The sequence below is a fragment of the Trifolium pratense genome, linkage group LG1 (genome assembly GCF_020283565.1).
Source record: "Trifolium pratense cultivar HEN17-A07 linkage group LG1, ARS_RC_1.1, whole genome shotgun sequence".
Lineage (NCBI taxonomy): Eukaryota > Viridiplantae > Streptophyta > Magnoliopsida > Fabales > Fabaceae > Trifolium > Trifolium pratense.
Window position 1 is genome coordinate 2,638,715 of NC_060059.1, and position 12,055 is coordinate 2,650,769.

The window sequence follows — 12,055 nt, forward strand, 5'->3', positions numbered from 1 at the left end:
TTACTCCGTAGTCAGTTTTAACTTTTAAGACATGTAGAGCAATAGGGATCATTTTGGTACACTAATGGTTCGCTTGATCCGAAAAATATAAGAATTTGATAGAATAGTACAAGATAGAACAATACAAGACAAAATTTAAGGTAGTGAACAAATTTTTGTCTTGTACGATCTTTGATAGACAAAAGGTTCTTTTTAGTATTTTAGACAACTTGTGCAGAGAAAAAATTGTCATGTGATTCTGTGGGGGACAAAAATATCAGTAAAATTTGTCCAATCTCAGTAAAATTTTAAAATTAAACACAAAACGAATAAAGTTATATGCAGGGACGGACCCAAGGGGGGGCAAGCAGGGGCTCCAACCCCCCCCCCCCCCCCCCTCCCCCATGCATATATGTTTAATAATATGTATATATGAGTTGTTAATGACACCTCTTAATTTACCCACTTTTGTTTTAGGGGCTTGTAAATAAATTATTGTGATTTTATCTTATAATTTTGAGTTAAATATATTTTTTGTCTTTATAAAATTATGAGTTTTAAGTTTTGTCTTCCAAAAAATTTACTTTTAGTCCATATTTGTATTTTATAGCAATTATTTTGAGGACTAAAAGTATCAATTTTTTGTAAAAATATTTGAAAATAGGGACTATTCTTACCAAACTACAATATTTTAGAGGATATTTTCAGTTAAAATTTAGTAGGACTAAACATAAAAACTCGTTATTTTATAAGGAAAAAAAATATATTTAACTCTATCACTTATTATTAAAAAAAAATAAATTCGGCCCCCTAATTTCTGGATCCGTCCTTGGTTATATGTCCAATTTTTTTTCTTCCAGCAAATCAAAGACACAGACAACTGAACTAAACACAATATTCTTTTCTTTTTTGACATATTATTATGAGCTAAACACTACCTTCTTTTTTTTTTACAGATTAGTCATTTAGTAACACCAATATTTCATTCTTATTTTAGCTTATTTTTATCATATATTCTTTACAAATATAAATATTACTGTATTTACTTTGTGAAAAAAAAATATTACTTTCTTATTTTAAAAAATTACCTTTGACAAACATTATTGATAATAAAAAAAAAAAAAGTGCAATGTTTTTTTCTTACAGAAATATTAATGCCATACTAGCATTATCTTTGACTCAAAAAGAAGAAGATCAACGGTAAAAAAAATCAAAGATCGTTTTTACCAAAAAATAAATAAATCAAAGATCGGAAAATTATTTAAATTCATTAATTGAGATATCATTTTTGAAAAAATTAATTGATTGAGATATCATTATGTCCTGATTCCATCAAAATTATTATAAACCGGATTTTTGGCATTTTTAGCCATCTTTTACCCTCCTAACTAATACAGTACCAATTTGCAATTAGATGAAGCCACTAGGTTTGGTCTAGTGGTGAGGGGTTTGGGTAGTACGTTATAGGTCCTGGGTTCGATCCTCAGCTCAATGTAAACCAAAAATTTGCAATTAGATGATTGACATCGGACTTGGTAGGGATGACCACAGTTCAATACTCTGTAATTATGATCGGAAGAGGTAAAATCACTTGATGTCAGAACTGACTCCCGAATTAGATTATACTAGTAGTGAAAAAAAAACCAATTTGCACGATATATTTGAATTCATTCTTTGTTTTTTGAACCAATTCTACCTTCATTTCATTTTCCGTGATTATTTATTTCCATTTATACTATTTTTTTTTTTCAATAAGGAAATTTTAGTGGTTAGTTTATTAGGGGAGAAATGTCAGTGATCCATAATTATTTAGTGACATAAATTCATAGGGTGCGTTTGATCTGCTAAAAAATAAAGGATTGGACAGGACAACTTCTGTTGTGCTGTGTTTGATTTTAAAACTGTTCCTAGTACTGGACAAACTGGGGGTCAAGAGACAGGACAAAAACTGAAATTCTTGTCCCCCACAGAACCACGGGACAACTTTTTGTCCTCAGCACAAGTTGTCTAAAATACCAAAATAACTTTTTGTCCACCAAACATCGTAAAACACAAAGTTTGTTCAATACCTTAAACGTTTGTCCTGTGCTGTTCTATCTTGTATTGTCCTGTACTGTTGTGTCCAGTATTTATATTTTGCAGATCAAACGGACCCATAGTAACATTTAACAAATTCACAAAAATATAAACTTTTTCACCGATGATTATAATTTTCTGAAAATTACTACCGACATTGAATTGGTCCAAGTAATAAAAATTTTAGATAAATTCTCGACAAAAATTAATCATTACTAACGGCAGCGAAAACTTGCAAGCAATCTGCATTTTCTTTTCATTTCATCATCATATGATAATGACAACGTTCATTTTAAATTTGACGTAACGCTTAACAACGTTCACTTTATTCATTCACTGATTCACACGGTTCACACTAAAATCCCAATTTCGTGGCTTTTTTTCTTTTTTTGGTCAAGGTGGCTTATTAATTACCTTTGCAAAATTATTATAAAAAATTAAAGTCTCACATTTATTATATATTTTTTATCAATTCACATTTATTATATATATGCGCAGAGCAAGGACATGATTTGCACAGTTAGTGAAAGAATAAAAATGGAGTATCACAAAATCCAGTTAGTGACTATAGTCTCATTCATATTTTTGTTTCAAAACATTCATGGTTGGGGAGAAGAAGGGCATTACATTACTTGTAAGATCGCTCAGGTGAATCATCTTTCTCTCTTATTTTTTCGATGTTGTATCAGAATTACGATGAGCCACTGTGGTTTTGCAGAACCTACAGATTAGTATATATGTATGTGTAACCGGTATAATCCGTATCACATTATTTTCTTCTTTTTTGTGTACAGTCTCGCCTCAGCGATACAGCTGCAGAGGCTGTGAAAAAATTGCTGCCAGATTATGCACAAAATGACTTGGCAAGTGTGTGTACATGGGCTGATCGTGTAAAGTTTTATCTTCGTTGGTCGTCTCCTTTGCACTATGCCGATACACCTCCTCGTCTTTGCAATTTCCAGTATGACAGTAAGTTCCTTTTTCATTGCTCCCTTATTAGCCTCTCCTGTCATGCAACCCGCATCTCGGTTGTTGGATGAAGATCATGCAACTTGTGTATTTTAAAACGGTTTTTGAAGTTAGAACACGAGTTGTCTGATTTTCATCCAATAGCCGAGATTTCTCAACTCTGATTGAGTGTTACTTCTCCTTACAAAAGAGAATTTGGGATTCCAAATACTTCATATTGACGATAAATCTGAAAAATCAAATTAACTTTTGGATTTGTAAAATTAGTGGATTATAATCCAATGACTTTTAAAGTGAAAGATGTGATTTATTTATATATTTACTTTGGCTAAAATGAAATGGTCTATAGTTTTGCACTCACCACTTGTCTAAACATTGATTCAGGGGATTGCAAGGATTTGGATGGTGTGAAAGGAAGATGTGTTGTGGGAGCCATTAACAATTACACCACCCAGCTTCTTGACTATGGCAAAGACACTCAATGTAAAAACAAACCTTGCTATGACCCTAAAAACTGAGTTTTTTTCTTCTTTATATCACTTTTTATTTGGTGACTAACCAAATTCTTGTTTCACATGGGGAAATCACAATACCAGATAACCTCACTCAAGCGCTTCTTTTCCTTTCTCATTTTTTCGGAGATGTCCATCAGGTAAGTAAAAGTAAAACAGTAATAATTACAAATCTCCCGAACTTGGATTCCCTACAGCCAGTCACCAAAATCCCACATTCACACACCATGTTGAATGCGGAATTTTGTAACTGTAGGAAATCCGGATCTGAACCATATTCTAAGTTTATATCTTAATTTGCAATTTAGTTAACGTAATACCTATTTTTGTTCGGTTAATTTGCAGCCTCTACATACAGGTTTTACCACAGACAAGGGAGGAAATTTAATTAATGTTCATTGGTACAGAAGGAAGCAAAATCTTCACCATGTGAGTGATCCTAATTCTCATCACTATGAATCATCAGCTACTACAATGTTACTATCTACCGTACTGACTAACTTTGTTCCACATAGGTTTGGGATGCTAACATAATTGAAACAGCAGAAGAAAGATTCTATAACACTAACAGGGATGATTTGATCAGTGCCATTCAAGACAATATCACGGTATTCTAGCTAGCAACTTTCTGTTATCTATCTATTTAATGACACGCGACTAAATTTTGCACCTCTTTTTCCTGTCATTTTTTCTCAACATATGTACAATCTTGCACCAGATATTTACAAGTACTCGATAAAAGCAATTACTTATCGTTGTTTAATATTTACTTCAACGTTTATGATACAGAAAACATGGTCGGATGAAGTGGCGGGATGGGAAGCCTGCAGTTCTGATGAGACCACATGCCCAAATACGTACGTCCCAATGCTAAACTAGTTATGAAAATTGGCAGCGACAGTGGCAATTAATTTGTGTTAAAAAATAGCTAGAAAATCCCCAACATTTTTCTGTACAAACCTACTTCTATAACTTGGTTAATTTTTTAGGTATGCATCTGAAGGTATTAAGGCAGCCTGTCAATGGGCATATAAAGATGCCCCTGAAGGTTCTGTACTAGAAGGTAAGCTATAATAGTTTTGCAAGTAGAGTTTTTTCATTTACATTTTCTCACTGTATCATGAAACAATACCCTGCAGATGATTACTTCCTATCGCGTTTGCCAATAGTCAATATGCGATTAGCTCAAGGGGGAGTTCGATTGGCAGCCACCCTCAATCGTATTTTTAAGTGACCAACATGATCTGATGTAATTTATTGAATTAAGAAATATATATGATTGACTTGAATTATGCTATTTTAAAAGAGAATAAAGTTCTGTATCATCTGTGGAGGTTAAATATCTTGTAGTTTACCAACTTAATGGGTCATTAAGAGCATTATTTGATTCATGTGGAGGTTGCCTATCTTGCTTGTAGTTTACCAACTTAATATGTCATAAAGAGCATTATTTGATCAACATTATTATGATACTTAAATCACCACAGTTGTTTTTTATTTGAACATCAAATTTGGAATACCATATGTAACACTATTTATATCTGTATCGCTCACTTTTCATCATGTACACCATAAACGTATTTCAAAAATAGCCAGGGACACCATATTTGATATCTCATTTTGATGTTTAAACATCATTCCTCAACTCACCCCAACCCACTCTTAACCGGCGATGATGAAAAATTCTGATAGTGTCCTGGTGATTGAGAATTAAGAGTGAGTACTAGTAATAGTAATATAAAATTAGAAAATGGAAAAAGAAACTGTTATTTTGTAACTTGTGTCCCAAGTCTCATTGTATTGTCGTCCAGTATATAGTATATACTTAGATTTCGTTGAACTCAGACGATCTATAGTTTACGGTTACATGGTGAGCGATATTCTGTTGATAAATTGGCATATTTCAATTCAGCCCTAATAACTTAATAGGCAATACATGAACCACGACTAAAGACAAATAACCAAATATACCATTGAATGGTTCTGTATTGGAACTTACTCAGTACGAACATATATCAGATCATATATTGAAAACAGCATATGAGATAAAAAACAATAAAAAATAGCAAGTGTAAGGCAACAAAAAAGAGGAGGCAGAGGAGGAATCTGAATTTCATTAAGCAAACCTACCCTATATTCAATAAATTTACTTTTTTTTTCTTTCTTCATTTTCCTTGTTTTCTGTTAGCAATGATTTTTACATTGTATGGTGCACACAGTCTGAACGTATGATTCCCAAATTTGATGTACAATGCATCGCCAATCTGTAAAATGAGTCAAGATTCATACCCACAGATACCTCCAAGCCAAACAAACTATTCCGTATCAGATATGAACTCCTAGCACCAAACATGAATTTGCACCGAGAATCATGGTCATGCATTTGTCTGGTTCAGGGCGACCTTTTCTTTGCTTCTTCTATGTGGAACATAAGCTGCAGATACACATGTAGAACATTATTAGAAAAACACACGTGAGGAAAAGAAAACAATTCAAACGATAGAAAACACTTAAAAAAGCGTATACCTTTGTTCCAACGTAAAATGTCATGAGCAAGCTCCCTAGGACAGGCAACCCTGAGAAATGGAATTTTGTAATTAATTTAAAATGTACATAACTTTTGCTATGTTAAAAAACTAAGGATCTCGACAGACCTTCCTTGCGTAGAAAAGAAGAAAGTAACCAGTTAATACCGCTTGGTCCAATAACAAAACCAACCAGATTTGCTACCTGTTAACAAAAGTCGCGACTTTCAAATTAGATATTGACTATATTTTTGTTTTATAAACAAAATGTGACAATATGTACGAGTCACCGTGACAGAAATGAAAACCACTCAGGATTAGGAAAAAAAGAATGGTTACTGAAGTCATTGTGACTATAAATAACTACGAGATGTAATAATCATATATGCTTAGCTTCCAAGGTCAACCAGGGACAAACCATGAGGCAAGTGATTGTAACTGCACCAGCAACGGCACTGAGTTCACGAAATATGAATTCCCCAAAAGAGCTTTCAGCCTGATATTCAAATTTAACTATGTTAGGCAGTAAGAATCACAATTTTTTACCTTGAAAAATTTAGAAGAGAAAACAATAATATACATTACCTGAAATGCTTTTGCAGCCGATTTTAATAGCAATTCGGGGATAAAAAATAAACATGTCAACCATGCCCATGAAAGAAGCTTCCTAAGGTTCATGAGAATAATCAAGCATAAAGTATTTAGTCAAAGAATGTACAACTTTTACAAATAGAATGGAATAAACGAGCAATAAAGGGAGCATACCACTCTAAATCATGCCAGATGGCAACAAAAGTGAATATAACCCATACATTTAAGAGCTTTTTCCGAGATCCCCCAAGAGGAATGTACATATACCTGAATTTCTACCCAGTAAATTTAAGTTATTATTTGGGAAAAACTAAAAACTAAAAACTAAAAACTAAAAGGAACATCAAGGAAAAAGATTTGATTGCACCTCACAAGCCATTTGTTAAAGGAAGCATGCCAATTTTTCCAAAAACCTTCCAAGCTGTAGCAATTATTAATACATTTTGGCATATTTTCTGGAGCCTCAATTCCGTTCACCTACAACACAATTTCAAAGTAATGACTTTCTCCATGTAGATACATGGACATATTTATGCTTAGATGCTAAAAGAGCAAGTAACATACCAGTGACCAGAACCTGAAAAAGCGCCAGATCAGCAAAAACTTTAGCCACATGAAGTTTAAGACCTGAAACAAATACATAATAAAAATGTTAAAAAATTAAAGCATGATGGTAACCTAAATTGGAAAGTATAGTACTATAGTTATCAAACTATAACAACCACCACCACTAAACCTTAGTATCTCACTAGGTAGGTTTGGCTACGTGATTCTGTTAGTGTCATTAGGCTCAGTAGAACCATTTATGTGAATTGATGGACATGTATTCTCTTACCCCGTATCCAATGATGAACACTTCCAAGGGAGATAAGTGCTTCCACAAACCACTGATTGATGAAGAAATATTTCAGCTACCATAGGATAAAATTAAACATAACATGTGGTGATTTACCGAGTGTTGAAGCACTCACCTATTAGCAAAGGCATTATAGTAGAATAGATGTGTCATGAATTCCACAAGGATAAAACACAAAAGCCAACGGAAACCATAGAATATCACATTTCTAACTGAATTACTATTTTGAGGAACATCTAGCTGCAAAAACATTAGAACCAGTACCATCAACATAACATAGACTCAAGCAACCACTAAAGAAACTCAACACAATTAGCAATACAAGAACAATTTGATTGTATTATAGAAAACTCACAAAAGTGTTTTGACTGATTACATTTAACTATATATATTGATTAAAGTTTCAAACTCCAAACAATGATGACAAAATTGTGTTTTTTTCCAATTTAAACAAATAATATCTTCCACATACTTCAATTTTAGAAAATAACAAGATTAGGATGCACTTCACCCCTAAAGGTTTCACAAAGACCATAACCCTACAATTTTAATGAAATTCAATCTTAAAACCTACAAAATTAAATTGCAGTCACACACCTGTGAAGCAAAAGCATTGAAGCTCACTATTGGACCGGCAATATAAAGTGGTGCATATACCAAATAACTAAGGTACACGACATATCCAAACTTGTTAATGTGTAGACTTCTCTCCTGATAATGTAATTAAAATTATGAACTGGAACTGGAAAACACGCCGGCACATGCCGAATAGAAATTATATAATTATAAAAATGGAACGATATTTCACCCCATGCTTGATTTTAAATAGCAGCTATCCTAACCTGTAAAGCTTGATAGCATGTGTTTCCTGATTTACAAATATGACAACGTTGACAATGTTTCTGCAATCATCAAAGAACAAAATATCGACAGAATTATTATAGATCACATGAATCAGTTAACATCCCAATAACTACATGACAAGATGTGCATTGTACGCTGATACTGCAAGCTAATATGTTTCAACTTCCAAAAAATGCTGACTAGCAATTGGCCTTTTTTAAGAACCATGAGAACAACTTCATTATAGGTTTTAGCTTAAAAATATCAACGTGATTTCTCTCAGACGATAAGCAGATTTATAGAAACACAAGTACACTACAACAAACGAATTAAACCAGTCAGGCCTTTTAAAATTGTTAAGTGAAGTGTCCAAGGCAAAATAATTAAATAGAAATCAAACACCATATAAGTTCTATGCAGTCAATGTGAGGTAATCTCAAAAGTTACTTTTATTTAATACAGTTTCTATAGTATTTGCCCAAGAAATAAACTAAATAATCGTTCACCACAACCATATCAAATTAAGAGAGAGACTATAGAATAGAAACTAATACTCAAAACAAACAAATACGATATTGCTTAATATAGTAATACCTCCTGATCAAAATGAGAATCTTGATTTGTCCAATGATAATCCAATCCAAAGCTTATCATGCGCAAAACAACTGCCACAAACAACTATGCTTAGATATAAAGAAACCTATATTTCCTGTCATACTATAGAAAGACATGCATATGAATTAGTAAATGCACAATAAAATAGAATTTTTAAAATGTTATGAGCACCAAATTTAATATTCTAGCCCATAAGTGTCCTGATTAATAAATCAGCATAAGATGAAACCAGTTTCAAAGTAAGTGAGGAATGCTGGTGATAGATCACGGATGAGAATAGTTCAACAAGCTAGATGGGAAAAAATAGGTTATGTAAAAGATACATATGAACCATAAATACATGGACAGTTTTAACTTTAGATGCTATAGAAACTTAATAAATACCAAAGTTGAAACATATGTGCCACCTAAAGCTGCCGCGGTAATTGTCCAAAAATCTCCATTGTTGCCTGCAATATAAGTACATAATCTTAAGAGGGAATAGGATTGCACACACCATAAAGTGTGTAAATACAACCAATTGGATGCATCTTACCCAAACACAGAGAACAAATATCCTTCATAAATCCGATTACAGAGAAGAAAAAATATGTTGTAACTCCAAATTATAAGTGGAAAGTACTTTTTCCGAGCAAATATCTGCAGAAACATCATTTTAGCCTTTACATGATAACTGAGGGAAGAGTGATATAAATATATTAACTAAAGGGTTAAATATGTTTTTAGACCAAAAGTCCAAAACATTATCAATTTAGGAATAAGTAGATCACAGATGTGGATAGCCAAATATTAAAAAACAGGTCAAAGCATCAATAACTAATAAGTTAATTTACTTTGCTTTCAAAGTTCTAAGTGATATTTTATATGTTGGCCATTCATGTTCCTAAAAAAGTAAATATGTTGAAACTTCAAAAAGCCTAAACAACCTACAAAACTCATTTAAGTTTTAACCCATATTTCTTTAGTAGGATAGTGGGAATGAATGCTTGTTGCAAATGCAAACTTCCTATATAATTAAGTTTACTGCAGACTATGGTAATGGTAGAAGCTATTAATCTATGTGATCCATGGTCATACCATTCTCAACAAGCATTAAAATTAATTCATAGCAGAGTGATGTGATTCGTGAAAATTGATGCAAATGTCTCAATAGATTTCTACATCTGATATACAATAAATTTTACAAAAATCTGAACTGTTTATGACATGAGACTTCTAATTTTAAATTAATAATTAAAACCAACACATTCCAACTAGAAATGCTGTACCAAAGCTTAATTGAAGAAAGAAAATTAAATTACACACGCACCTTAACAAGAAGAAAATTAATAGTAGCTATTGAGAGCACAAATATGACGCTGCAAATTGAAACAAACACAAAAATTAGACTATAATGTCAATATTAAAAGAAACAACATCAAAATGAACTATGAATTCCAATACCATGCTCCATGTAGATACGATAGGTAGGCGAAGGAAAATAAAAGCCAGACAACGGACATTCCTCTCACATTCAAATTGAAGAAAGCCCTCATCAAGTTGGCCAGAAGAGTGAAAATTCCAAAGACAAGAGTTAGAACAGGTAAATTTCCTCGAAAATTCCTCCACTGAGCATCTGAGACATCCTTTACACAAAACAGAACAGGACATACATTTAATCAGCAATAAAATGCAAGGGCATCCAAACCAACTACTGAAATACTTACAAACAAATGGTCATAATGATAGAAAGTGCACAATCATACATTGAGGTGATTAGGTATAAGCCATCCTGGGCGTAAACCGAATAGTTTTTTGTAGTGATCTGTGGTAATAAAACCAAAGTACAAAATGCTCACCAATTAATAACAAAATACAATAAGAAAAAACCCAGCAAAAGACATAATTACAGAAACAATTTATGAGGGAATGTATGAAAAAAGAAATATACCATGAGAGATTTGAAGGGAACGTCTTATGATGATAACATAGAAAACTAATACATAAGTAACCAGAAAAAACAACTCTTTCTGCTTCCAAGTCCCATACTTCCTGCCATTATAGTTGTCCTTGTTTGTAACAGATGTACCCATATTTGATATTCCCTTAAATAATAAACCAATGTACTCTAATTAGCACCTCAATTCCAGCAATTCGAGTTTACCTGTTTTGGAAATACGATATTTTCAGCAGATTACTTCCAATTCATCCATGAAAATACAACAATCATCAAGACTTTTCCTACCAAGTGTATCGATCAAATAACAAGATGCATAATACCAAGAACCTCTAAATCTCTATTAACTCTAGCTATTCATACTTAGCCAAAAACTACTAAAACAAAGCTTCAATAAAATAAAGAACTCATAAAATGAATGAAAGTGGTTTAAGATGGAAACCCAAGTTTTCCTTTTAAGAAATCAGTAGAATGAAAATGATCGAAGCAAAAACCTTCCAAATATAAATGTTGATTCATGTAATTTAGATTACATCATTATTACATGCTATAGAAAGAGTCACATCATACTAAAGTACCAATTTTTGCAGAAGAAGAAGAAGCTAAACAAAGAAATTACATGCTTTTTTCATAGCCATTGATCTAAATCTATGTTGTCAGTCACGCCGATTTACAGCCCAATCAGGAAACGGCGGTGCGGAGTGGATATCCGAAACAGAGAGAGAGAGAGAGAGAGAGAGAGAGGAAAACCTGCGGCCGGCGATGAACTGTGCCACCGTTTTCCGGGTAGTTGAGTTCCGTTGCCAAAATAATTAGTGATTTACTGATTTTGCAAAGGCTTCATTTTTATTTTAGGCTTAAATGCAGTTTTGCCCTCCCTGTTTTGATTAAATCAGAATTTTATCCCTCTTGTTTTAAAACGCGGATTTTTACCCCCTATTTTATAATTTTTTGGATTTTGCCCCCCCTAAAATTCTGCTTTCAAGTCACAACTTCAAAGCTTCGCACACAACCCAATTTGAATCAATAATTCACCAAAAAAAAATCAAAATGACCGTAATCGAGTTATCTTTCCACATAATCAAACCCCACTAAATTTGGAGTTACAAAGAGAGATTAATTACCGTTTTAGTGAAGATATGTCCCCCAAAAT

The 12,055-nt window shown here is 32.9% G+C and overlaps 2 protein-coding genes across 6 annotated transcripts; one reads left to right on the forward strand and one right to left on the reverse strand.

Moving 5' to 3' along the window:
- The first annotated feature begins 2,549 nt into the window (after positions 1-2,549).
- On the forward strand, positions 2,550-4,927 carry LOC123900848 (endonuclease 2). Its single transcript, XM_045951538.1, has 9 exons — positions 2,550-2,703; positions 2,850-3,024; positions 3,409-3,507; positions 3,621-3,676; positions 3,882-3,965; positions 4,052-4,144; positions 4,326-4,393; positions 4,526-4,599; positions 4,676-4,927. Exons 1-9 carry the CDS (start codon positions 2,563-2,565, stop codon positions 4,768-4,770), a joined length of 885 nt encoding a protein of 294 aa, XP_045807494.1. The 5' UTR covers positions 2,550-2,562; the 3' UTR covers positions 4,771-4,927.
- Positions 4,928-5,531: 604 nt separating this feature from the next.
- On the reverse strand, positions 5,532-11,756 carry LOC123900792 (membrane-bound O-acyltransferase gup1-like). Of its 5 annotated transcripts, none has more exons than XM_045951533.1 (20): positions 11,653-11,756; positions 10,897-11,109; positions 10,712-10,770; positions 10,410-10,591; positions 10,276-10,324; positions 9,502-9,605; positions 9,351-9,415; positions 8,946-9,016; positions 8,351-8,410; positions 8,106-8,219; positions 7,624-7,748; positions 7,488-7,539; positions 7,217-7,279; positions 7,020-7,129; positions 6,827-6,919; positions 6,647-6,728; positions 6,480-6,557; positions 6,191-6,266; positions 6,063-6,112; positions 5,532-5,970 (listed from the first exon to the last, which is right to left on the reverse strand). In XM_045951533.1, the coding sequence occupies exons 2-20, from the start codon at positions 11,036-11,038 to the stop codon at positions 5,929-5,931; spliced, it is 1,617 nt and encodes a 538-aa protein (XP_045807489.1). In that variant the 5' UTR covers positions 11,039-11,109; positions 11,653-11,756; the 3' UTR covers positions 5,532-5,928. The 5 variants fall into 5 exon arrangements, with proteins under 5 accessions (XP_045807489.1, XP_045807490.1, XP_045807491.1 ...); XM_045951534.1 differs by having other exon boundaries at positions 10,897-11,050; positions 11,653-11,750; XM_045951535.1 differs by lacking the exon at positions 11,653-11,756 and adding an exon at positions 11,522-11,640.
- Positions 11,757-12,055: the final 299 nt, after the last annotated feature.